We start from the raw sequence: 27,374 nt of genomic DNA, 5'->3' as shown, positions 1-27,374 counted from the left end.
ACCATTTAGAATGACATTAGCTGTTGGTTTGTCATAGATGGCTTTTATCAGATTGAGGTAAAGTCCACCTTTGCCAATTTTCTGTAAGGTTTTTATCGTGAATAAGTGCTGGACTTTATCAAAAAGGCTTTTCTGCATCATTTGAGATGATCATGTGATTTTTGTCTTTGGCTCTATTGATATGGTGTATTACATTAATTGATTTGCATATATTGAACCAACCCTGCATTCCTGGGATGAATCCCACTTGGTCATGATATATAATCTTCTTGATGATTTGTTGCATTCTGTTTGCCAATATTTATTGAAAATTTTTGCATCTATGTTCATTAGGGAGATTGGCCTGTAGTTCTCTTTTTTGGTTGGGTCTTTCTCTGGTTTTGGTATCAGGATAATACTTGCCTCCAGGAATGAGTTGGGAGAGAATTCCTTCCTTTTTAATTTCCTTAAAGAATTTGAGAAGTATTGACATTAAATCTTCTCTAAATTTCTTGTAGAATTCAGCTGTAAATCCATCAGGACCTGGGCTTTTCTTCATTGGCAAGATTTTTTATTACATTTTCAATTTCACTTGCTGACATAGGGTTATTCAGAATTTTTATATCTTCTTCATTCAGCTTTGGTAGTTCATATGTACCTGGAAACCTGTCCATTTCCTCTGTGTTTTCCATCCTGTGAGAGTAAAGATTTTCAAAGTAGGTACTGATGATCTTCTGAATTTCTACAGGATCTGTAGTGATTTCATCTCTTTCATTCATTATTGCATGTATTTCAGTTTTTTCTTTCCTTTTTTTAATAAGGTTGGCTAGGGGCTTATCAATTTTATTTATTTTTTTCAAAGAACCAACTCTTTGATTCATTAATTCTTTGTATTTTTTCTAGTCTCTATTGCATTAATTTCTGCCCTGAGCTTTATAATTTCGTGCCTTCTCTGAACTTTTGGTTTGATTTGTTCTTCTTTTTCTAGAAGCTTAAGATGCAGCATAAGATTATTTATTTGTGCTCGTTCTGTTTTCCTGAGGTAGAAATTCACTGCTATAAATTTCCTTCTGAGTACTGCTTTCATTGCATCCCACAGGTTCCTGGAAGTTGTATCTACATTTTTGTTTGACTGCATATAATGCTTAATTTCTTTGATTTCATCTGTGACCCATTGATTGTTCAGGAGGGCGGTGTTTAATTTCCATGTGTTTATGGAGTTCTTGCAATTTCCTTTGTTATTAACTTCCAATTTCATTGCACTATGGTCTGATAGTGTGCATGAGATAATTTCAACTCTGCATTTCCTTACGCATGTTCTATGTGCTAATATATGGTTTGTTTTAGAGAATGTTGTGTGTGCAGCTGAGAAGAATGTGTATTCTGATGCTGTTGAGTGGAACACTCTGTACAGGTCTACTAAGTCCATTTGCTCACATGTTTGGTTTAGTTCTGTTATTTCTTTGTTAATTTTTTGTCTAGTTGATCTATCTTTCATGACAGTGGGGTATTGAAGTCCCCTGTTATGATTGTGTTGCTGCTTATTTCATTTTTCAGGTCTGATAAAATTTGTCTTATATACTTGGGTGCTCCTGTGTTTGGTGCATAGATGTTTATGATTGTTACCTCTTCCTCTTGAAATTCTCCCCTCACAAGTATGTAGTGACCTTCTTTATCTCTTTTAATTGTTCTTGGTTTGAAGTTCCCATTGTCTGCAAACAGAATAGCTACCCCTGCTTTTTTCTAGGTACCTGTCACATGGAGTATTGTTTTCCAACCTTTGATTTTCAGTCTATGAATTTCCTTTTGAGTTAAATGTGTTTCTTGTATACAGCATATTTTTGGATTTTGTTTCTTGATCCAATCTGACAGTCTACTTCTTTTCAATGATGAATTGAGTCCTTTTATATTGATGGTTATAACTGATATGTATTGCCTTATCTTTGTCAAGTTGTTTTCCTGCTGTTGGTTCCTCTTGTTTCCCTCTGTTTAATTGCTTGCTCTGCTTGATATTTACTTTCTGTCATTGTTCTTAAAGTTGTGGTCTTTTTATCTCTTTTTAGAATATCTTTTAGTACTCCTTGCAGACTGAGAGAGAAATCAGAGAAACCACACCTTTCATAATAGCATCTAAAAAAATGAAATACTTAGGACTCAATCTAACAAAAGAAGTAAAGGATCTATGAGTGAAAATTATAGTACCATAAAAAAGAGATCAAAGAAGATTTCAGAATATGTAAAGATATTCCTTGCTCATGGATAGGAAGAACAAACATTGTGAAAATGGCCATCCTACCAAAATTGTTGTACAGATTCAATGCAATCCCCATTAAAATTCCATTAGTATACCTCACATATCTACAGAAGACATTCCTAAAATTTATCTGGAACCAGAATAGGCCTAGAATAGCAAAAGCAATCCTGGGAAACAAAGGAAAGTCAAGAGGCATTACAATCCCTGACTTGAAATTATACACAAAGCTACTGTGATAAAATTAGCATGGTACTGGCAAAAAAACACAGACCTGAAGATCAGTGGAACAGATTAGAAGATGCAGACAAAGCTACAAGCACACTCAGCCACCTTATTTTTGACAAAGGGGCCAAGCATGTTCACTGAACATAGCCTCTTTAACAAATGGTGCTGGAAAAACTGGCTTTCCACATGCCAAAGACTAAAACTAGACCTATGTCTATCACCATGCACTAATCTAAAGTCAAAATGGATCAAAGGTCTGAATATAAAAACAGAAACATGAATCTACTGGAAGAGAAATTAGGTAAAACTCTCAAAGACATAGGGATAGGCAGAGAATTCATGAACAAAAACCAAACTGCATGGGAAATACTTCGAAGAATCAACAACTGGGATCTCATCTTACTGAAAAGTTTCTGCACATCAAAAGAAATCATCAATAGAGCAAAAAGAAAACCCACAAATTGGGAAAAAATTTTATCCAACTTCCCCTCAGACAAAGGACTCTTATCTACAACACATAAAGAATTAAAAAATAACAGGCCCCCAAAATTCAAAGACCCAATCCAAAAATGGGCATCTGAGATGAACACACACTTCTCAGATGAAGAAATACTAATGGTGAATAAATATATGAAAAAATGTTCAACACTGTTAGTCATTTGAGAAATGCAAATTAAAACAACACTGAGATTTCATCTCACCCCACAAAGAATGGTTATTAAGAAATCAACCAATGACAAATGTTGGAGAGGCTGTGGGGAAAAAGGAACACTTCTCCACTGTTGGTGGGAGTGTCCTTTGGTGAAACCGCTGTGGAAATCAGTTTCAAGATTCCTCACAAAACTAGGATTGGAAGTCCCACTTAACCCAGCTATTCCCTTTCTGGGTAATTTTCCAGAAGCATTAAAAATGTCATACCACAGTGATATATGTGCACCCATGTTTATAGCCACGTAATTTTTCATATCTAAATCTTGGAAACAACCCAAATGCCCATCAACTGAGGAATGGATAAAAAAGTTATGGTATTTCTGTACAGTGGAGTATTACTCAGCTATAAAAAAGATAAACTCAAGGCTTTTATAGGTAAATGGATGCAACGAGAGACCATACACAGAAGTGAAATAAATCGGACCCACATGTGTAAACAACACATTGTCTCCCTGGTGTAAGAACATGAAGGAGTAAATAAAACCCAAAATATACAATAGGTAATAAGAAAGGGAAAGAAATTGCTCAAAGGAAGGAACAACTGAGATGAGAGAAAGCAGAAAAAGAAAGTACTAAGGCTTTATATATATTTATATATATATATATATCCATATATCTCAGTGGCATAACTGTACTGCTGGTGACTGATGGTTTGTTGAGGGGAACAGTTAAAGATTAAAAGTTTTTTTTATATATTTTGACTGATTTTTCATGCTTATATCTGGTAATCTGAGCAATTCATGTGATGACAACAATTTGCAATATAACAACCATTGGTGAATTCCTACCATCCTGTCTAGTGAAACTATGTATTGTCTCTAATGTTCTTTTAAACTATTATTTTCTTATTCCCTTTAATGATTTGATCAATCTTCTATTCTTACATCTGGTAATCTGAGCAATTTCGTTGAAGATAGTAATATGTAATATAACAACCACGGTTAATCCCATTTGTTTTGAAATCCCATATCATTTTTAATGTCCTTGTGTTGTTTTGTTTGTATTTTGCTATTGTTATTTTTTGTACTATTTTCTTTAAAATAAAGAAAAAGAAAGACAGGGAAGAAGTGCTTGGTGATTTGATTAGTTAACATTAGTCCTTCACTTAATCATGATGCTAGAAAATAGCATGAGATTAGTTAAAAGTAGGGAGAAAAGAGTATTTCATTAAAAATATATTGACTCTTTAATTCTATTCTTTTAAGGTCCTGTGAAACACTCTGAACATGTCCTAAGACCTGCTATTTTGCAGCCACCTCAAGCTCAAAGCTGTGAAAATGTAAGAAAAACATTTTGGCACAATGAATCAGAATCCTGCAGGATCAAAGAAAAAACAAAACATAAGGTGAGAAAAACCCCTATGGTACGACTAGCCCCACTTCCTCATCTTTTTCCTTAGAAGATTGTTTGGGACCCCCACTTCCAATATTAGGGGCTACCCGAGATTTAAGAAACTGCCAGACTTAAAAAACACCCAGGCTAGATAGCAAAAAGCTCTTGCTAATCTTATTAAATTTCTCTTTTTAAATTACAGTTGTTGCACTCTGGGAAGTTGAAGCAGGAGGATACAAGTTTCAGTGCAGGCTGAGCAAAGTAATGATTTAAGGAGATTGTCTCTCAATTAAAGGACTGGGGATGTAGCTCAGTGCTAGGGCTCTAGGTTCAATCCCCAGTAACAGAAAAACAAAACAAAAGAATTGCTCCCTTGGACAAATCTTGTGGTCACTCTAGGTGGTAAAGCTGAGAGTACTGGGCAGTGAAAATCTCTGGAACGGATTTCAGAGCATTGTCCCCATGAATGAATTAGAGAAGAAATAATGAAAGGGCCACAATCAGTAATCAAAAAAGAAAGGGAGAATGTTCTGTATCCCAGCTGTTCAACATTGTACCATGGCTTTGGCTTTGGCAGTTTAAGTCACACCAGAGCTCCGCTCCAGACCCGTCTTCCTGAACACAGGAGCAGGGGACGCCCTATGCAGTGTAATTGGGAGGACCTGGGCAGCCTCCAGAGACATAAGAATTCCTTCAACTGCTGGGGATATAGCTCAGTGGTACAGAGCCTGCCTGGCAAGTGCGAAGTAGATACTCATTTTGTTCAGGTAATGCAGATACAGGTTCTGGGATCATTGTTTGTTATAGCTCTAGCTCTGCCTTCCAGCAGAAACAGACAGGAGGAATGCGGCACAAGACAGGTACTCTAGTCAGAATCTGAGTTGTTATTCTGTCAGCCGTTTCTTTCCAGCCGAACTACTGAAGGTTGATCGTTTGCTTTCATTTTGTTTGTTTTTCCTATTCTGGACATAGAGACAACAACTCAAATGAAAAACATAGCCCCTTTGATTCAATTGTTAAAAAATCAGAATGAAACTTAATTCTGCCTCTGTAACTGCCTATATTTACCCAAAGCACCTAACATACTCTTTTTACCAGTAAAATGAAGGAGTTGAGTTGGTCAGCATTTACCAACATTTTTATATTTCCAAACCCTTCTCTTTGTAAGACATAATTTAATGAGACTAATTACACTTTTTAAAAATCATTTAATCAATTATGCATATTATATGATAAGTAGTTTTTAAGTAGAATATATTTTTAATTTTGATCAATGTAGTAGTAAAAGTTTGCATTAAACTATAATTTAAAAATTATCACCACGTTATACAAGTTATTATTTGTATCTATTTAGGGAAAAGTAGGTTAATTTATTTTAAATTATGTGAGAAAAAGTATGATAAGTTGATCAACATAAAAAATGTTATACTGTATTTGATTTGGAATGGAAAATTAGGTCAATATTTCTTTCCTGGAATGATTTGTATAAATCTTTAATTACATATTTTAAAAACAAAATTTATTAATATGTTTCTTGCATAAATGACATTTGTTTACAAGCGTTTCCATTTATAAGTCCTTTTTTATTTTAAATATAAAAGAACAAAAACATATTAACAAACGCACATACATTTACAAAATAACACAAAAACAATAGAAGCAATACAGAATTTCAGACAAGGTGATAGGAAATTAACAATGGTTGTTGTATTACATATTTATATCATCAAATTGGTTACTCAGATAAACAAATATAGACATATAAGATTGATCAAACAATTAAACATTAACTGTTGCTTTCAATAAAGCAATAAAAATCAGTAGTACAACTATGTTAGCTATCCTGTGTATACATATATACATATTTTCCCCTTCTTTCTTTTCTCTTTTCCCTCATTCAGTTGTTCTTTCTTTTTGAGCAGTTTCCTTTCATTTCATAATATCTATTGTATTTCCTAGATTTTATTCACCCTTTCAGGTTCTTACACTAGTGAGACAATATGGTGTTTACACATGCGGGTCTGATTTATTTCACTTATGAATATGGTCTGTAGTTGTGACCATTTACCTCTAAAAACCTCGAGTTTATCTTTCTTTATAGCTGAGTAATATCCTATTATATGAAAATACTACAACTTTTTAATCCATTCCTCAGTTAGTGGGCATTTGGGTTGCTTCCACGATTTAGCTATTATTACAAATTATGCTGCTATAAACATAGGTGCGCATATATTGCTGTGATATGATGAGTAGAAATTATTTCTAAATATTGAAAAGTCTGATTGGATATGCCCATTATTGAATTTTCAGCATTATGAAAATTTTTTGAGGATCTATAGACACTATGTATAAAATCCTATGCAAGAATTTTTACCCCATGAAATTTTCCACTAGTGAAACTTATCCCTAGCTAAATTTTATAGAATTATTTTTGTGTTCTTTATTAATATAAATGAAATCAGAAGTTATTATTTATCTTATTATTAATCAGTGATCTCTCATTATGGATACATTAAATAATATATACCTGAAGAACTATTTTAAACAATGAAAGAGTAAATACTACCATTTTGGCTGAGGGATAAATTGAGTGAGTGGGTCATGAATACATACTTTGATCTTTGCTAACCACACATATGCTCTCCAGCTACATATTTGTCAATTTTCATATTCCTGTTATAAAAGAGAAAATACAAAAATGTATTTTTATTGATTGATTGGAAAATTTAAGTGGAAACAGATAGTACTTTTCTTTAGAAAACATGAACCTCTAGAACACCTTTGCAAAGCCCTGAGAGTGGGGCAGAGAGTTGTCCACAATATAGTGTAAATGCTGGACCAAATATAGGTCTCCCTCTATAGAAAGAGAATTTAGAATTCCTTACTTCTACATTTATGCATTAGTACAGGTAATGTGCCAAGTACATGTTCATAAGATAGAATAACTCATTTATTAAGAGACCTAGAACATCTCACTACAAAGAGATGAGTTTCCTCTCAAATTAGAGGGCTGTCATGGTAAAGCTATTAGGGTATTTTCAGGGATTAAATAGCCTAACTAAATTAGAAATAAGAATTAACTTCATTTGGCTAAAAAGGTACAAGTAACAGAGGCAACAAGATTTCTGAATATTGTAGCAAAGTCTACAGTCCAGTGTAAGACAGATCAGTGTTTGAATTCAGCTGCATTCTGTTTGTGTGTGATTTAACCAAGTTATTTAAGCTTTTAATGTCAGTTCATTCATCTATAAAATGTGGATGATAGAAATACAAAGTGTATGGTGTTGTAAGGAGTAACTTGGCATTGTAAGGAGATAATTTACATAAAAGCTCAGGGCAATATGTAAATATAGTAAGCTTTCCACGTAACTATTGTTTCCTTGTCTGATGTTCCTATAGTAAGGCAATTCTAATGAACTTTTTGGTGTATTTCTTTTTCTTTCAGATTTCTGAGGGGGACTCAAATTTATTAAGTGAAACTTCACCAACTTCCAGAATTTCAGTTCAACACTGTTTAGGTGCAACATTAGTAGGGTAAGTTAGTATAGAGTCCATGTCCCTTAAGCAAAATATTTGGGAATAGAATTTTTCAGATTTTGGATTTTAAAAAATTTTTTAAATATTTGAATTACATAATGAAATAAATCTTTAAATATTCATTTATATTTCATATATACCTTAGACATGTAGCCCAAAGGCAATTTTACATAATATTTTTAATAACTTTGTTCATATTGATGTTGACCCATCACATGAGGCTAGGAATTTTCCACTTATGATGCTATGTCAATGCTCAAAAAATTTCAGATTTTTGATTTCAGATTTTTGAATTAAGGATGCTCAACCTCAATGAAAAAACAGAAATGTTTTTCTATACTTTATTATTATAAACAATCTTGGAACATAATTTTCTGACACTGTATGGGGCTGGGAAGAACTCCATTTAAAAGGACTTTCTTTTTTATTAGTATGTATTTGCAATACATGACAACTACATTCATCTTGGGGAATTGTTATGTATGCATATCACACCTTAATCATTTTTACTTCCCCTTCCCTCCCAGCTCTTCCATCTCCTCCCATGTCCAGGTCCCCTTCCCAACCCTACAGAGTCTACTTCCCTATTTTCTATCATCTTTTATTTTGCTCTTTAAACCATCTATGTTTTGGGTTTCTCATATAAGAAAAAAGCATTCAATGTTAACCTTCTGTACTTTATATATTTTACTTAGCATTGTGGTCACAGATGCATCCATTTTCCCACAAATGACTTAGGTTTATCCTTATTTATGGCTGAGTAGTACTGCAGTGTGTGTATTTACCACATTTTTTATCTGTTCATCTGTTGATGGGCATATAAGCCATTTCCAAGATTTAGTATTAGGAGTTGTGCTGCTATAACCATGGATATACATGTCCTTAACGTTTTTGGGTAGACACCCAGAAGAGGTAGAGACAGTATCTTGCTATGTTACTCAGGCTGTTCATGGGCTGTTGAGCTGTTGATGTAGCCCCGATTGGCTTCCACACTTCCCCTCCTTCAGACCACTGAATGCTGGGATGATAGGCATGTATCATCATGCCAGGCTTCAAAGAATGTCTTATAACCATAAAAGTTTAAAATGCTTTTCAAAATATCTCTAATGTTTCAAATATCATATTAGTATTGGGTTGTCTTCATTGTCTCATTGACTTGGTTTTTTTCCAGTACCGGGAATCAAACTCATGATCTTGCGCTTGCCAGGCAGGCGCGGTGTTGCTGAGCTAAATCCCCAGCCCCGTCTCATTCACTTGGGTTAGGATATTTCAAAGGGTATCATGAAGCTTTAGTCAGGCATGAATGATCTAGTTATTAGATTATTTTTTCCTCCTCTTTCTCTGACATCCCTTTTTCCCTCTTTTATATTATTTTTTATCTGTTATTTATTAACATAAGCTATATAACCACACAGGAAAATGATATAAATCTAAAAAGTAAAATGTTAATAGTGTTAATGTGGACATAGTGATGCATGCCTGTAATTCTCACACTTGGGAGGTTGAGCAAGAGGATCAAACATTCAAGTCCTGCCTAGGCAACTTAGCCAGACCTTGTCTCAAAATAAAAACTAAAAAGGGTTAGTGCAAAGGCCCTGGGCTCAGTTTCCAGTATGGCAAGAAAAAAAAGTTAATATTTTTTAGTATTTCTGGTGATAAAGTAGGAATGTTTGATCAGAGGGAACATTAAAACTTTTTTTTTTTTTTTTTGTTTTTTTTGAGACAGGGTCTCACTATGCAGTTCAAACTAGGCTTGAGCTCACTTTGTAGCCCAGGCTGGTGTCAAACTTGCAACGATCCTCCTGTCTCAGCCTCCAGGGTGCTGGGATTACAGGCATGCATCACCACGCCCGGTTAAAGAACATTAAAACTTGCTGTGGACATACACTGAGTTACATAAGCTGGTTCCATCTGCAGCACTGGCCTACTGTGCATATTGGAGATGCAGTGGAGAACCCTAAGCACTACAAAGTGAGAGTTGGGTGTTTTTGAGGTTCTTATCATAAAAAGACATCATTTTTTAAAAAAAAGTTTCTAGGAGGAAAAAAATTAAATTAGTGGACACTCAGGTATAATTGACAGGATATATCAGCTGAGCTTGATGATCTCTGATTGCTAAAACCACCATCAACCGCTTTGGGGAAGAAGAATGGCAATCAACTGGCCAGATTGTGCTAGAAAAGCAGAAAGGCAAGAACAGTGCAGCTCCCCCAACCAGTCACACAGTCGGCATAGAGAGGGGCCCAAAATGGTTGGTAAAGTCAAGCCCAGTGCTATAAAAGTTGACAAATATGATTATTACCTCTGGAAGTACCTACCTCATTTTTTCCTTCATTTCTCTTTAACTTCAGACAAAAAAAAAAAAAAAACCAGCAGATGTTTATATTTTATATAAATCTATTAAATCATTTGATTATTTTTGATTGCTAAGGCTTAAAATGATTTATCCTTATATCTAAAACAGCAAATTTCTTATTTTTTCTCAGATGTCAACCAAATGAAGATAAGTGTTCTAGTAAAAGCTGCAGCTCTGACTTTATTTTTGGAGAAAACATGGTAGAAAGAGTTTTGGTAAGATTTCAGTAAATATTTCCATTATGGTAGGGCTGTCACTTCAAATTTCTGAAGGCAAATTAATTAAAAGCAGTGTTAAACTGTAGCATACTCAAAGGCACACTCTCTTTCTTTAACTGGAAAGGTTCTCTTGGGAAGCATGTTCTAGTTAGAATAAGAAAAATCCAGAGAGAAAAATAATTGCATAATTATAACATTATTACTGATGTGAAATATTAAATAGTTCTTTAAGTCATGTTAAAGCAGAAGTACCTGAGGAAATCCCAGCATTATAGTAATTAAATATGCTCAACTTGTAGTGACATTTTAATATAGTTTTAAATAACATTTATAACAAGATGCATTCAAAATCATCTACCAATATATTCTAAGTAATTACAACTCTACCCTGCAACCTTTTACATCCAAAAGTATTATTATAACTTCTTTTGGTAGCTTTAAGAGGAAAATTACTGTGCTTTGTTTGCATAGGGAAATATACTTACCAAGTAAAAATCCCTAACTACTATTACTGTCATCCTTATTTAATACGAAGCATTTCTCTGCATGAGGCAGCTGCTGCTCAGCCTTCTGTAGAGCTCTGATTTATTAGACAGCATAATCTAAGAAGTGGGGAGCTGTGTGGCAAAGTCAAAGCCATGGAGTAGCTGTGACTTTGATTTCATCTGGTCCCTCACAGCTTCAAGCTTCTTTCAGCGTTTACCCAGACCAGGATCATGGTTAAATTATGTGCAAGGTGGCTGCTTGTATTAAAGTTACTAGTTACATGAGGACTCCTAAGAAAGCTGCAGAGATTTTTTTTTAAACATATGTAAGGGCTCAAGTTAATAGAAGGGCCAGCTTAAAATGTCAGTTTATTCCAAGATTATTAGTGTTTTCATAAATCAGTCATTTTTAAGACCTTGCTTATTTTAGACCTGCCTCATGCTACCTCTCAGTTCTAATAAGAAGTATTGTGGCTTTTTAGCTTTAAAGACACCTTTCTGCCATTCTTAAGAAAAGCTCCACTGATCCTAGAGCTGTTGACTCTCATCTTTGGACCTAAACCAGAATATAGGAAGCACTAGGTTGACATTCCATGCAATATATTTAGACACATTTATTGTGTCATTTAAGTTTGACACTAGCCACAGCTTCTGTAAAATGATTAGACATAACTAAGATGCTTTCCAATCCTCACAGGGTCAACTGGAACACTTAACTCGATTCACCAAATGTGTATTGAGTTCCTATGATACGTAAGGCACTGGTCTCTTGTTTGGCTGCACGTTAGAATCATCTAATGTGCCTTCAAAGATTTTCTTATGCCTTGGCTTCACCCTGAAGCACTTATGTCAGAATCTCTGTAGGTAAGGTCAGTTAGCAAGTGATTCTAATGGATAGTCAAGTTTGAAAGCCATCTGGGTAAGTGGTCACATAAAGGTAAAGGAGACACTGTATCCTAGCAGGATACAATACAGTAAGAAGAGACATGACCTTCAGTCAGGATTACAGAGGTTTGGCTTGAAGACACTTGAGCATATTTCTAATGGGGATATAAAATTTGATTTTAAAAAGGGACTAAATTTCATATCTCTTTCAGTTAGCAATATAGGAAGGGATAACATGAACTATGGAGATAATTTGTATTTTTCCTCTATAAGTTTGTAAATCAGTGGCCTTGAAATATGGGTGCCAAGATGCACTTTTGGTTACTGGTTGACCATGTGCTTTTAGATTGAATTTCAGAGCCTAGGTTTCTATTTTTTTCTCTTTTTTTAAAAATCTATTTTCTTAAAATGAAAATAATTATACTGATCTCTGCCAATTTTAAATGGATATCTTGATGTCTGATTAAATAATGTAAAAGACTCTTGAATTCATAAAGGAAAAGACACAATTAAAAATATATAAGTACCATTGTGCCATTTTTCCCTGTTCTGTAGGGGCCTATCAATGTTCACAAATGACATGGCAGTTAGTTGTTTTTTTTTAATCAGGCTTTGATCATATTAGATGTATACATTTCTAAGTATGCAGCCTTAAAAGCAACTGTTGCAAAACTTGTCTTGAAGGAAAAGTTAGGATTCTTTCTACACAGGTGTTCTCTGACATATTTAGTGGGATTTTCATATAAATTTTTTCCTCCATCAAGTGGACAGCAGGAGTGAATTTTGGGAAATACTGAAATAAATTGAAACTAACATGAGGGTTGCATTTCCTAAGCACCAGCTCTAGCTAGTAGAAACACAGAATGGCCATTGTCTTCTTCTGAGCCACTAGTACTTTTTCCATTATTGCTGGATGATAGCCCATCCAAAGTAGGCTGGTGGTAACTAGATTATAGTGTTTTGTTTTGTTTGACAATTAGAACCAAGGGCCTCAAACAATAGGGAAGAGTTCCTTAATCAGCATACAGGGAGCTGGGAACAAAACCACAGCAGCTGGGTTTGTGTGCTATGTTGAAATAGAACAACAAAACTATCTTTTGGCTTATTGCAAGTATACAGGGGTAAAATTAAATAATACATCTGTTCCCTACCCAGGGCACTCAAAAAGTAACCGAGCCTCAACTTGAAAATGATTCAGACGCCAAGGAAAAAACATTTAAATCCATTCTGAAATTTCCTATCAACTCTCCAAGTTCAAGTAAGAATTTTTTTATTTATAAAACATTTGATATAAGTACTTTGTCAATATCCATATCTATAAAAATAAAAGCAAAATAATCTATTATTTAAACAATTTTGGTAAAGGTTAAAACATATAAATATAGCAACTTGATATTATAAGTTTTACAAACATTTTAATTTAATGCTATGGGGGAGGCAATAATAGATTTTACTCAAACTTAAGCATTTAGATTTTTTAAATACAAGATAAGGAGACACACACATTTACAGTGGCAACAAGGAAGTTTTACTGCAGAGAAATGAGGCCTTTTATGTGTCCCCCAATTTCTCTTAGGAACAGAGTCTATTAAAAGGACATCTCTAGTTGAATCAGCTGCTGCTTTCTCATCTCAACCATCAGGAAAATGCTTGCTAGAGAAAATTGATGTTATAACAGGGGAGGAAGCTGAACACAATGTGTTAAAGGTCTGTATGGTGTGTATTGCTCTTGCTGGTAGCACTTACATGTATAGAATAAAGTTACTATCAGCAGGGACAACTTTAAAAACACTGAGGGAAACAGAGTTTTTAGGAAGATTAAGTTACTTAAGTAAAAATGTTGGAGGCTTACAAAGCTTAAACCATTATTATCTTCTTACCTTTGTATATGCAATTTGCAGGAATGGGGGTGGTTGGGCTTACAACCATTCCAAAGATCCTGCCTTAAAATAACTTCAGGCTTTTACTTTCCATGACTGCTTTGATAATCAGTGCTATTATCACATGACTGATGAACTGCTGCTTACACTGAAGATTTTTTAAGTTCATAACGTGACTTGTTTTCCACTTAAGATAAAATTTTTATTTCTTTTAAAATGCTTAGAATTTTGTATAAACCAAGTTTCATATATGTGCTGTATGGTATCATATTTGAGTGTTGAATAGAATCAATCAGAGTACCATAACTTATAATTTTTCAACAAGTCATGCATTTTCCCTACCTTTCTCCATCTGCTTTTCTTCCAAACTCTTTCCATTCCTGTTCACATCCTCTATGATCTAAGGATAATTTTACTCTAAATAAACGAGTCTCAAAGCATAACCCTTGGATTAGGTAAATTCCAGCCTTATTGAATTAATTGCTATGTGTGAAGCCCTGGTATGCTAGGGCTTCTAATTGGCTGTCTAGGTGATTCTTGTACACAAGAATATTTGAGAACCACTGTTAATCATTAAATTATAAGAGGAGACCCTCTGGTATCACATCATAGTTTCCAAGTTTTCGTGCTATGTGCAGATTTTAAGCATGCAAATATCTCCAAGATTCCCTTATTTTTAGTAATAAAATTATGCAGCACAAATAATACTCTGATTAATGTAAAAGTCACTGTATACAAACACATTAAGTGAAAAGGGTAGTATTCTACTATTTAAGGAAAAGAACATACATATACATATATATGCATGTATATATATAAAAATATCCTTGGAAGGATAAATAAAACATAACAGTGGTTACCTGTTACAGGAGTGGAAATTGACAGATGAGGAAGAAGGGTAGGGGTATTTTTCACTTTGTGTGTCTTTATTTTTCGAGGATGGAACTACTCAAAAATTGCATACTCTAAAAAGTTAAATACGTTTCAAAACCTGGTTTATAAATCATTAACCAAGGTTATTCTGGTAAAAGTTCAAACAGATATAAAAGTGCTATAGCATAGGAAATAATTTACTTTGAAAAAAATTCTGTACATTTGACATTTTTAAAAATTGTCATTTAGATCAACTGCAAGCTTTTTATATTCAACAAGGCAACACAATCCTGGATTGAAAGGGGCAGAGGAACTTTGAGACTGAATGACACAGCAAGCAGTGACTGTGGGACATTACAGTCAAGATTAAGTAAGGAATCATTTTGTAAAGCAAGCCGTTATTTCTCAGGGTAAAATTGCTAATGTAGGTACATATCGCTTTCTGGACACATGTGGTAAAACACACCAATAAGTCAGACTGTGGAAAACAATATTATTTTCAATGTACTCTAGAGGCCTCTCATTTCAGGGTGACTCTCCTGTCAGACTGCATGGGTTCTAGTTCCGGTTCCACCACTAACCAGTGACATTGGAAAAGTGACCTAATCTCTTTCTGCCCTAATTGTATCAGCTTAAAAAGGGGATAACTGTAGTTTGCAAGTTCTTGAACAATTGTGAGAAATCAACAAGATACTACGTAAAGCACCTGTGTCAAAGCCCAGAAACACTCAATATTAGTAGAAGGAATATGTTACAAATCTTCTTGCAAAATGAAGTTTTTCAAAAAGAAAATACTCATCTCATAATTTATCTTTGGCATTCACTACATGGTGTGGGCTCAGTATCTAAAGAAATAGGTGGGGGGCTGTTGAACCCTGTAGGCAAAGTGATGATGAGAAGCTGGAATTGGTGAAACTGAAAGATCCAGGAGGTTTGGCATCCAAAAGGACACACTGGGCCTGCTCAGAATCTCAAGCTGAACATGGACAGGCAAGTTGGCTACTGTGAATGGTTTGGCAGGCATTTTTGACATGTAGAAGCTTAGGGTAGACTATATGTAGGAGCTGGACCTACATACATGGGTATTTGTTAGGTTTCAGACAGCAAGCTCAAGAAACAGGTAAGGAGTAGAATTCAGATTAAAAGAATAGGAACAACAACAACAAAAGAATCAGAAGTGTTTTCAGTTCTGGAACTGACCAGCAGGTTTCCAAATAATGCAAGCAATATTCTCAAGGTAGTAGTAGCTGTTCTTTGCTCTGGTTTAATTTCATGGTCTGCCAAAACCAAAACAAACAGACAAAACTCCAAAACAAGTTTATATTATGCAGGCAATATATATTCACTCTAGAAAACAGAAAGTATGGATCAAAAGAAAAAAATAAAAACATCTAAAGCCAGTCTTCCTGAGATAATCTCTGTTAAGAAGATATCTTCTTGTTGATAATTGCTTTCTGTATACACATATGTACACAGATTGCAAAAATTGTGATTCACAATGTTACATTGCTTTGGAATCTGATATTTTCTTTTACATAGTCTGATTATCTTTCCACATCAATGTCTTTCTTCAGTATTCTTAAAAGTTTCATGATATTCTCTTGGGTGGCTACACTAGAATTTAATTCCAATTTTGACAGTTAAGGTTTTGTTTCAGTTATTTTCCACTTTAAGCAATTCTTGGATAAATATCCTTCAGACTAGTACGTCTTAAAGGAGTTCTAAAATTTAGCCATTTAAAAATATTATAGTTAAAAATATAATTCTAGCATTTAAGCTTAAAAAAAAAGTTCTCAACATAATAAAGACCAAACACAATTTGCAAACCAAGTTATAATCTAGTCAAATTACAGTTTAGTAGTGAAAATATAGTCTGGCAAACTACAAGATTTACTTTGCTTTCAAAAGTGGTGAGTTTCCTGGAAGTTTGAGGAATCAAGAACTATAATCTGATATAGTCACTTTTCTGCTACAGTTATGCGCAATCAAGGCAGTCTAAGACTGATCCTCAACAGCAAACTATGGGCTCAAATGAAGATTCAAAGAGCAAACCACAAAAATTTACGAATAACAGCTACTGATTTAGAAGACTATAGCATCAAAATATTTTTAATTCAGGTAAGTGACAAATTTCAGGATGAAGGATTATCTTACTAATACAGTATATAAATAGATCTCTACAACTTCTGTTTTTTTTCATTTTGTCATGATAATCTGAACCGCTGGCAAGGAAACTAGTCATTTACTATGCTGTTTATCATTGAATATAAGATCTAAATTGTATATGGAATTCAGAAATTATACCAAAGCCTAATCAATTGGTCCAAGATATTTGTTTAATATATGCCATCCAGCTGGGGATATAGCTCAGCGGCTAGGGGCCTGCCTGGCAAGTGTGAGGTGATGAGTTCAATTCCCGGCACACACATAAAAAATATATGCCATCCATTCTGTTGATTACTACCTCAAATATGTTAACAGTCTTACTATGCTATATTACCGAAGTGATCATATTGTCAGGAAGTCTCCCAGGAGAAGGTCCTCAGAATCCCAAGCCTGATGGCTTATACTACAAGCTGAGATGGAGAAAGCTTTGGGATCACTGGAGAAAAGCCAGTGAGAAAATGGAAAAACACAGGGGAAGCAAGTTACAAGTCCAGCAGCAAATTCCAATTCTAAACATGAGTAAATCTCCAAGGTAACAGGATGGAAGCACAATTTAGCTCATCCAGGCAGCATAAATACTTGACCTCAAATACAAGATCCAGGCACAAGAGGGCTGCCAAGAACAAAGCCCCTCTTCCTTCCCCCTTCAGAAGCTGGGTTTCTCCCATAGGCTGAGACCCAGAAGATTAGAAAGGACTGAGTATCCAGATAACTTAGACAGAATGACAATATAAGTAAATTGGCTCCATAGTAAAATGGAGAAAAAGGTTGGTGTGTGCCCAGTGATTAAAAACCTGAAAGGTTTTAATAACTCTAAGTAGGTGTACTGTCAGGTGCATGTGACATGTTTTAAGATGTTAGGATAAGATGATGCTTAAACCTTATTTACCATTTCGAGGGAGAATGGTTGGTACTTGGCCAGGCCAGATCTCCCGGTTTTAAGTGGGTAAGGCAGTATGCCAGAAACTGAGACTGAGACTGTTAACTACGATTAGACTTCCAGGCTCGCTACCATGCTGACTTTTTAAAGTGGAGGCTCTTTACTAGAGATAATCAACTTGAATGAAAGAAAAATTGCTCGATATTCCACCTTTAGAGATGGTACTTATTAATATTTTAGTTGAATACTATATAGATTGAACCCTCCTAATTCAAATATTTGAAATGCAAAGTGTGCCAAACATTGAGCCTAAAAGCCCCAATATGTTGTCATAAGTCGAAAATTCTATACCTAATCTCATGTGACAAGTCCCAATCCAAAACACAGGTACACTAAACACAGGTACATTAAAATTACTGTATAAATTTACTTTCAGACTATGTGTGTAAGGTATACACAAAACAAATGTTCATAACATATTTTGACTTGGATCCCATCCCTAAGATATCTAATTATGTATATGTAAATATTCTAAATTCGGAAAAAATCCAAATATGTGCACATATTTCTGTATGTATTATATGGCCTTCAGGAAAGTTTCTTAGCCTTCCTTAAGTTGACTTACTCATGTGCTCCATAGCTTTATAAAGCTATTGAGATTAAACAACTAAAATGATTGCAAAATAAATCATATGTAATTTCACCTATTAATGCAAATGAGTATTTTTCATGCCATTAAGCAGTTGCTTATTCTTCAAAAATTCTTTTAGTAAATGAAAGAATTCTATTGTTATGTACCATAATTTATTCCATTAACCCCACTGATCTGGATGACAAAAACCCGGGATTCAAGACTCAGCAATTAGCTGGATAGCTGTGACTGAGAAAACTCATTTTACTTTCTAACCCGTAATTTCCTTGTTTGTAAAAGGAAATGAGTATGTGTTGAATGCCTGCGCTACCTGCTTTTGCTAACATAAACAGAATAAATAATGAACCCACAGTATTATAAAAATTGAATAAAAACAGAACATAATAGTTACTATTACACCAATGGTTCTTACTGGTACCATCATTTTTATATTAATAGCAACCATAAAAATAGCATAGAAAAGTATGGAAAAGCAAGAACTTTTGATGTGTTTTTGGTAAATAACATAAATTGTTCTAATGAGTTTTATTTCTTTACCAAGTTATGTGACTTGGAAGAATGTCTAAGAAAAGTAATGGAAAGGAAATAGAAGCTTTTTTTCTCCAACCCTATAATTTTATGTCGTGTAAAACACTGAAAGAAGAATGGTTGTACCGCGCTTAACTTCAAATAGAAACATCTTAAATTACAAAATTTTATTTTCTCAATTTAAAGTATATGCAAAGTTACTTTAGGATGCAATTTGGTGCAAGATTAATTGGGTTTTTATCTAAATTTATAGGAATGTTAAAACTTATTTACATTCTAGATTTATGCCCTACAATTCTTTCTTTACTAATAGTGAAAAATTAAAAATCTATAAAATGTGATTAATGTTAGCAGGTGATTTATATTCTTAACAACTTAATTTTCCTCTCTCAGGCTGGTGCTAAAGATACAGGATATCTTTATGCAGCAATACATCATCGTATTGTTGCCCTTCGAAGCTTCAATAATAAGCAGAAAGATGTCAATCAAACTGAAAGCCATTCAGAAAGAGTCCTCCAACAGTTGAACTATGAAAGCTGTGACGAGGATGAGGACGATTTCATCCAAGTCACTAAAAATGGATCAGGTAAATAATTAGGTTCAAAACAGAAATGTTAATCGATTTTAAAAAGTAAAACTGATCTGTTTAAAGTAGGTAGTGGTTACAGTCCTGGCTGTTTTGATCTGAGGATCAGGTTGAAAAATCATTGTCTTCCAAGAGTGGTCTTCATTAGGATCTTATCAACGCAGCCTCATTGTAATACCTGCAAGTCATTTGCCTATAAGTTTGCATAAAATACTATACTTACAAATTGAAATATTACACTGCTAACCACTTATTCCTATTTCTCTTGTTCTCATTCTACTATTAGCTGTAATAGGAGGAATTACAAATACATATTATGAGGCCATAGGTAAATATGACTTAAAACTTTGTTTATTCTCCTTTCAGAATTCAGCTGCCTTAAAGAATGCCTACATTGTACAAATTCTATCTTTGAGGTCTGCCTTTGCCTAAGCCAAATGAATTATGATTTCTTTTACTGTGTCAGGATTTACAAATAAGCTAAGGATGAGGAACAGCCAGGAGTAAATAGACTTTTAGATTACAGTGCCTACTCAGATGTGTGCATTTAAAAGTATTATTCATCATTATTATTTGAAAAATAATTGTCAAGGAACTAGTAAGCACAACTTTGTTATGTAAGTGTAGCCATGCTAATAAAGCCATCCAAGTTTTTTTTTAAATTAAGTTTTACTTAATCCTGAATTCTGTGCTACAGTAGAATATAGTTAAAAAGACAGGGTAGTAACAAGCATTTCAATTTTTAATCTTTTTAAAACTTTAAAGATGCTTTTAATCATACATAATTTAAGTTTATCAGAGAATGTGTGTAGAATTAGATGAAAGATCTTCCTGCTTATTAATAAAAATATAATCAAAAGGAAAAATACATAAACCCTGCAGATTAGGACTGAAGCCTGAGTGACTCAATAAGCCAGAGAACTAAATGAAAAGATTTTTTTTGCTACCTTAAACAAATCTGTTAAGCAAATAGTTTATTAGTCTCTGAAGCATATGAAATTAACAAAATTATCTTTCATATGTTTATATTGTCAACAATAAAATGAGATCTGTTACAAAATCAGATAGCTACCATTAAAATGTCAATCTGAAATAGGTATTCAATAGTAAAATTCTCCCATCAGTGTATTATATTCTATTTTAGAAAAGGGGTGAGATGCAACTTTCTTAATGCAAAACAATGGAAATAATGCAAAGCAAATGTCAGTTATATGAACCTCTCTTTCTCTGTCAGGTTTCCCCTTTTCACTTAGTATTTTCTGCAAAAGGTATTGCAAACAAATGCTGAAATGTTACGGAGGCTATGAAACGTCTTTTTCTTCTTTCTTTGATGCCATAAATTCGGAAAAATTTATGGTTATAGTCAAAATTATGGTCAAAATTTATGGTCAAAATTAATATTTATGAAAATGTTATGGTTAAAATGATTATCAAGATTTTATAACATAACTTATAAAAATGTAGTCTGTGTCTTTCATTTTCTTGCCAGTGTGTTCATGTCCGGTTGGATTCAGTGTAGGCATCCATCAATACTAATGGCTTCAGTAGTAGATTAAATCTGCTCTGAATATATTACATGATAAAATATTAAATTTATATCACAGATCCTTCTAGGTGGACCCACAGCCAGTCAGTTGCCTGTTCATGAGTACTACCTACTATAAATATGAAGACATCTACAAAATGATTGGTCACCGTGCTGAAAATTCCAGATCATCCTAATTTAATGAGAAGATAGTATTCATTCCTTGAAGAATTTTTATAGAGAAGTTTAAGCAATATAATTTTTTTGCCATTTTCTTTTATGTTTTTTAATTTGATTCTTGTGAGAAAATGTCAGAATTTAATAGATGGACTTCAGTAGTATAAAATTTATCATTTTTGAAGAATTTAGAATAAAATTTGATAACTAATCTGGATTATTCATCACATTGATGGATACACTGCCTAAAATTATAAACTGCTGGATTTGATAAATTTCTAAGGTTCTTTTCAGTCATATATTGACTATAGAAAAATATTTTACTACATTTTAAGTCATTTCTTTAAAAAGTACTATAGTTGCAGGATAACATTTCATTAAATCATATTCATCTTCTGAAAAATATATATTTTTACTTAACCTTTGGATTTCCTAGTAATATAAACATGTATATTCAAGTATGGATCCCTTCACAGAAACTATCTGTGCTTGGACTTGTATTCATTCCATGTTATATATGTTTGAGTCATGGTCGATACACAATAATTGTTGAATGAATGAATAAAATGTAATGCATTACCTATGTATAAAAGGTCAATATACAAAAATCCAAATATGTCATCTTGTTATTTATCTACCTGATTAAATTGTCATTCACATTCTAGTAGGTGTGGCTGTATAGAGCTGTTTTTAAGATTAATGTACCATGTACAATCAAATGAGTTTTTACTTAAATTCAATTATTATTCTACACTGTGGTCATTTCAGCAGTTGTGCAAAATAATATTAATTTTTTTTTGAGAAGTTGCAGAGATACTTCATGACTCACACAAGAAAATTAGGCTCCCTACGTATTTCAGTCCAGTTTGATCACTCTAGTCTTCAAAATAACTTTTGATTAGGACCCATAAACAATTCCCCATTCTGGTCTATTCGTTATTTAGGTCAATTCCCATTCTGGTCTATTCGTTATTTAGGTCAATTCCCAATTCTTTTAGTGACTATATAAAATACACAGTATATAAAATATTTTACTTATAAATTAATGACTCAAAAAATAAAAGAAGGAAAGTTAACGTGATAAGGAAAGAAATAGAGATGATGAAACAGCAATTTCAGTTTTTATTCTTTTCCCCATCCTTCACCCCCTCATCCTCAGTGGAAAAAATCTCACTAGAAGTATAGTAGGGGGATATTTGAAGAAGATTGTAAAATAGTTTCTTTTCTTGAAAGGTTTTAGCTATGTTGGAACACTGTGATTGCACCATAATTGTCAAAGTGAAACAGAGAACAGAGATTCTTTACCTTCCTGATATGTTCATTCTTGACCCACACTAGGGTGGAGATGAAGCAATATTTTTTCAGTGTTCTAAATGTTTTAATATAAGTTGAATTAATCTATGATTTTCTTTAGACTTTTCTGCATGCATCAAAGGAAAAAACAGACCATGTAATTTGTGATCTATGTAGAAATGTCAGTGTAACGGAGCCAAAAATAGAGTTTAGGATATTAGAAAGGCAGAGCAAGTGTGAACATTTCTGGATTATGAAATAGATATGAAGAGCAGAAACATGCTTTCAACCCATTTTGATAACAAGAAACAGAAACATTTTACAGTTTTTCCTTGTACTGCAACTTTATCTGGCTTCTTTTGTATCCTTTGACTTCTTTCATGTAAAGAGATCAAAGAATTTACAATGCTTTCTTAGGTTATTTAAGTATGTGATTTTGAAGCCTACCTTTCAGATTTCTATGTAAGCTTTGTTTTTAAATTTAAATTTACTTAGCTATTCCCCAAATAAATTAGATAGCTATCTAATAGTATACTTATATATTGTAAGATATCTAAACCTTTCCATTGGATTTTACTCCAGTTGTTTAGATTATGAACCATTAACATGTCCTCCCTTAAAAATATTATTTTATATCATTATTACCAATGCAAGGGACATTTTGTCGCCAGAAAAAAACATCCTATACAATTTTGAAGTATGACTATTATAAAAAGGGGCATATAAATCTTTCAGAGTCATGAATTGTGGTAGAGGGGTCCTAGGGATCGGGAAGGAGACATCTTTAGAGCTCTGTGAATTTTAAATTTGTGAATATACGTGTGTGTGTGTGTGTGTGTGTGTGTGTGTGTGTGTATATATATAATTTCCCACAAAATACTGCAAACAAGCTTAAAACATGGTTCTCACATGGTTAGCTAGGTTCCTTCACCAGTAAAACACATCAGCCTCACAGCAGATGGGGTCCAGCTGTGTGACTCAATAACATATCAGATTTTTTTTTGTTGTTGGAATATGTGAGTGATTAAATCCTTAAATGTCAGGGTTTTGCTTGTTTTTTATTGTTGTTTTGCAATGGTTAAATCGTATCCACAGTATTAGTCAATTTTTGATATAAGATCTGGAGTTAACAAATTGGAATACACAAACACATCTGAAATTTCTAAGATATCTGCAAACTGTGACAATGGAGAAATTACTGAAATGAGTGGTCTAGTATGGATTACACCAATTAGATTATTACTAATAACTAGATTATTACTGAATTTAATTTCTGCCAAACTACAGGATATAAAATACTATTTAGGTGGACATGGTGGTGCATACGTACAATTCCAGTTATTCAGCAGGGTGAGGTGGAAGGATTTAAGTTTAAGGCCAACCTGGGCAATTTAGGGAGGTCCTGGCTCAAAATTTAAAATGTTGGGGATGTAGCTCAGTTGCAGAGGATCCGCCTAGTATGTGGGAAGCCCTGGCTTAGATCCATAGTGCTGCAAAAATATAAGTAAATAAATTCTAAAAATACTATGATTTTAATTTGCATTTTTCTGATTTTTATAAGTAACAAAGTTGAGTATCTTTTCAGGTATATATTCACTGTTTCTTCTAAGAAATTTCTCTTCACAATTTTTCCTAAGCTAGTTAGTTGTATCATCTACTCCTTTTGTTTTAAAGTATATTCAGGATAAAATTCAAGCTTTCGCCTTTCACTGTAGCCTCACCTGTCAGTATTACCTACTTCTCCTTAAATTTCCTAAAATTCAGAACTACTATTTCATCACCTCAATATTTATGCTATTTCTTCTGAAGAATTTCTTTTTCACTCACGATGACACTAACACTTCATTCATTCCTTAAGCTCAACTTGTGACATTTCCAGAAAGCCTTCCCTGACTCTTAGGCTGAATTGAGACTTGCACTTTCAAATTCCTAAAACACTGTGTAAAAATGTTATTGGTCAGACTTTAAGCTCCTCAAAGGCAGGGACTCTATCATTTAATCTCTAACACATAGAAGGGAACTTGGCATAAATACATCTCCATTGATAGTTGTGTTGTATGTAAAACTCAATAGAGATCATCTGATAGGAAGCTAGAAATAAAGATGTGAAGCTCAGTAGGAAGGTAAGGATTAAAGATGTTGATAGTAGGTTAATTCACGAAAGGGGAAGGGGGATAATACCTGCCTTTGGAACACAGAGACAAACAACTGTGAACATATTTGCAACTTTATGAAGTAGCTACTCTGATAAATGAAGATGTAGGCTCAGAAATGATAAACAACTAGTTTAAGGGTCACAAAGCTAATAAAAGCTAATAAAAATCCTACAGTTAGGATTTGAACTAAAGATTTTCTAATTTCAAGGCCAAGCTTTTTCATTACACAACACTGGATGAACTCAGCCAGAACAGTGAATAGAAGGGGATGGTGAGCAAAAGAGGGAGAAAAGAGGATAGTAGATCCTGGAGATGGCTTGTGAAGAACCCCAAAAGAGGGGAGACATGAAAGGAGGCCCATTGGATATGGTATGCTGGGAGATGTAGTAGATTTCAGGAAGACTTGATAGGCATGTCAAATGCTACAGAAAATTCAAGTAATTTAAGGATTGACAAATGTGTTGAGTTTTAATCAGATCATTTGGTAACCTTGGAAATAGCAGTAATTAGTGAAGAGGTACAAGGAAGCTAGATTATAATAGGTCAAGAGATGAATAGGAGGTAAAGATGAGGCAATGATTGATGAACAGATCATTCTTTTAAAAAATCTTAGCCGTAAAGAAAAGCTGGGCAATATGTAAAAAGCTAGTACTTTAGATGTTTCTTTCTAAATTTTTAATGATATAATAAACATGTTTAAACAGTGTAGCGGAAAATCCAGCAGCGACGAAGAATTTAAGATACCTGAGTATCACACTATATTATTTGAAACCATTATTTGAAAGGGATTCAAAATAATGGACAAAGGGCTTTCCTAACCAAAATGTCAATATATATCATGTTTGCAGCTGAAAAGTGAAGGGCCAAAAACCTGATTTAGCTGACAAGTGGGGAAAGACGCCACATAGGCAAAACAAAACTCAGACTTTGATCCGAACAGGTTGTCCCTATTCATGCTAGGTTGTCCCTATTCAGTCCAATGGATCAATTAATATTCTGCTAGTCACCCAGGCTTCAGGCCTGATGGTCATTGTGACTTCTCCTTTTTCCTCCTTCCTGATAGCTAACGGATTATGAAGTGCTAGAATAGTAACAACAGGAAGGGCTTTTAGAAGGGCCAAGCTACACGTTCTCTCACAGTACTTAAATTACTTAGGCTTGTTACACAAGTTCTGGGAATAAGTCAGGGACAAAACTTAGAAAAGTAAACACTTATCAGACTAAATTGTGCGTGTTCCCAAATACTACCTGGTGCGTGGATACACACACACACACACACACACACAGAGTGAACCTGTTAATGAATACTGGTGCTGGTGGCTAAGTAAGAATCAGGAGATTCACTAAATAATTGGAGCGCGGTAACAGCTTTTATTACTTTAGTTCAACCTCATTTTACAGGGGCGAAACCTGAGGCCCAGAAAGATGAAGAAATCTGCCCAAAGTCCAAATGCACCTCACTGGTAGTGACAGGACCACAAAGGAAGCCAGAGGGTGCCAAGGCAAGAGCAGATCTGCGCAGCGGACCTCAGACGCGCTGTGCCATTTGATCCTTCCCCTTGGCCGCTCTTCCCGGCCTCTTCCCCGCTCTTCCCCGGCCAGGTCCTTATCACCTCAACAGCTCCGGACAGCTTCCCTTCCTCCTCCCAGCCCCGCCCGCATTCCAAAGCCAAGTCAACAGACATCAAACAACCCGCGGCCTGCCCGCTAGGTGCGCGGAGGACTGCTGCCTAGAGCGTAAACTTCAAAGCACGCTCCTTCTTAACCCTCGGCCGCCTTTTATCCGGGTTTTTAACCCGACTGCCCCGCCCGCCGAGACTCTTCCGCCCTCGCGGTGCGCGCGCTCCCAGGCCTCCGGGGAGGGTTGAGGACCTGCAGTGCGCCCCGCGGCCCTAACCCGCGGCTCGGCTTCTCCGTCCTGTGCCAGGCCCTGCAGACGAGGCAGCTGCTCCCGCTTCCGTCTCCTCAGGCCCTCGCCCACCAGTGCACACAGCAGTTATCTAACAGGCCGGGGTTAAAACGCAAGAGCCAAGGGCACGTGGTCTACAGTACTTCACACAATAAGGAACCGCAGCGGCCGCTCAGCTCCATCATTCCCGCCAGACGCTCGAAACTCTCCCTGCAGCTGCCGCGCCGCCTCAGGCCAGTTCCAGCTAGATTTCTTGAGGCAGCTTTCACGCCAAATAGGATCCTAGCCCTTTCCCCGGGTATAGCCAATCTCCGTAGCCCCTTGGGCTCTGAAACCGCAGCGGGCTGTGATTGGCTGACAGAGTTAGCCTGGGGGCGGGCAAAGAGCGCCTAGGCAACAGCCGGAGGAGGGAGGTCGGGCCCGGGCGAAGAGGCCACTGCGCAGGCGTCGATGGGAACCAAAAAATATAAACAAATAAAACCCACCATCCCGAGGCCTCCGGGTTTTTCCCGCCCACTTGTCCCTCCCGCGGGCTCCCCGCCTCCCAATCGCCCCGCTTTCCCCGCCCGCCTAACGTCTGGGCACGTCCCCCACGCGGCGCGGGCCACGCACGACCCAGCACTTAACCTCTACCCGCCCGGCGCAAAGTGAAAGGCCCGGCGGGCGCGGGCAGCGCGCACTCGGGCGGGAGCGGAGCTTGCGGCCGGCCCGGCCGACCATGACTTGCTACCGGGGCCTCCTGCTGGGCAGCTGTCGGCGCGTGGCGG

General features: G+C 35.3%; 2 protein-coding genes across 6 annotated transcripts in view; both read left to right on the top strand.

Annotated features, from left to right (window-relative positions):
* The window catches only part of Ranbp3l (RAN binding protein 3-like), a 51,828-nt gene extending 29,915 nt beyond the window's left edge, over positions 1–21,913 (top strand). For all 4 annotated transcript variants that reach the window (XM_013515011.1, XM_013515015.1, XM_013515013.1 and 1 more), the window contains 9 exons: positions 4,375–4,514; positions 7,947–8,035; positions 10,525–10,609; positions 13,138–13,240; positions 13,559–13,689; positions 14,985–15,105; positions 16,711–16,853; positions 19,355–19,547; positions 21,152–21,913. In XM_013515011.1, coding sequence (XP_013370465.1) covers positions 4,375–4,514; positions 7,947–8,035; positions 10,525–10,609; positions 13,138–13,240; positions 13,559–13,689; positions 14,985–15,105; positions 16,711–16,853; positions 19,355–19,547; positions 21,152–21,195 — 1,049 coding nt within the window. In that variant the 3' untranslated portion in view covers positions 21,196–21,913. The remainder of the gene's footprint in view (positions 1–4,374; positions 4,515–7,946; positions 8,036–10,524; positions 10,610–13,137; positions 13,241–13,558; positions 13,690–14,984; positions 15,106–16,710; positions 16,854–19,354; positions 19,548–21,151) is intronic.
* A 5,275-nt stretch (positions 21,914–27,188) lies between these two features.
* Positions 27,189–27,374, top strand: part of Nadk2 (NAD kinase 2, mitochondrial) — a gene marked incomplete in the record, with an annotated part of 46,339 nt that continues 46,153 nt past the window's right edge. Inside the window, 1 exon segment of one of the 2 annotated variants that reach the window (XM_013514976.1) lies at positions 27,189–27,374. In XM_013514976.1, coding sequence (XP_013370430.1) covers positions 27,326–27,374 — 49 coding nt within the window. 2 annotated transcript variants of the gene reach the window in all.

This window comes from Chinchilla lanigera, unplaced genomic scaffold (assembly GCF_000276665.1).
Source record: "Chinchilla lanigera isolate Chin_1 unplaced genomic scaffold, ChiLan1.0 scaffold00025, whole genome shotgun sequence".
Lineage (NCBI taxonomy): Eukaryota > Metazoa > Chordata > Mammalia > Rodentia > Chinchillidae > Chinchilla > Chinchilla lanigera.
The sequence above is the reverse complement of the archived record's forward strand: the minus strand, read 5'-3'. Positions and strand labels throughout refer to the sequence as shown.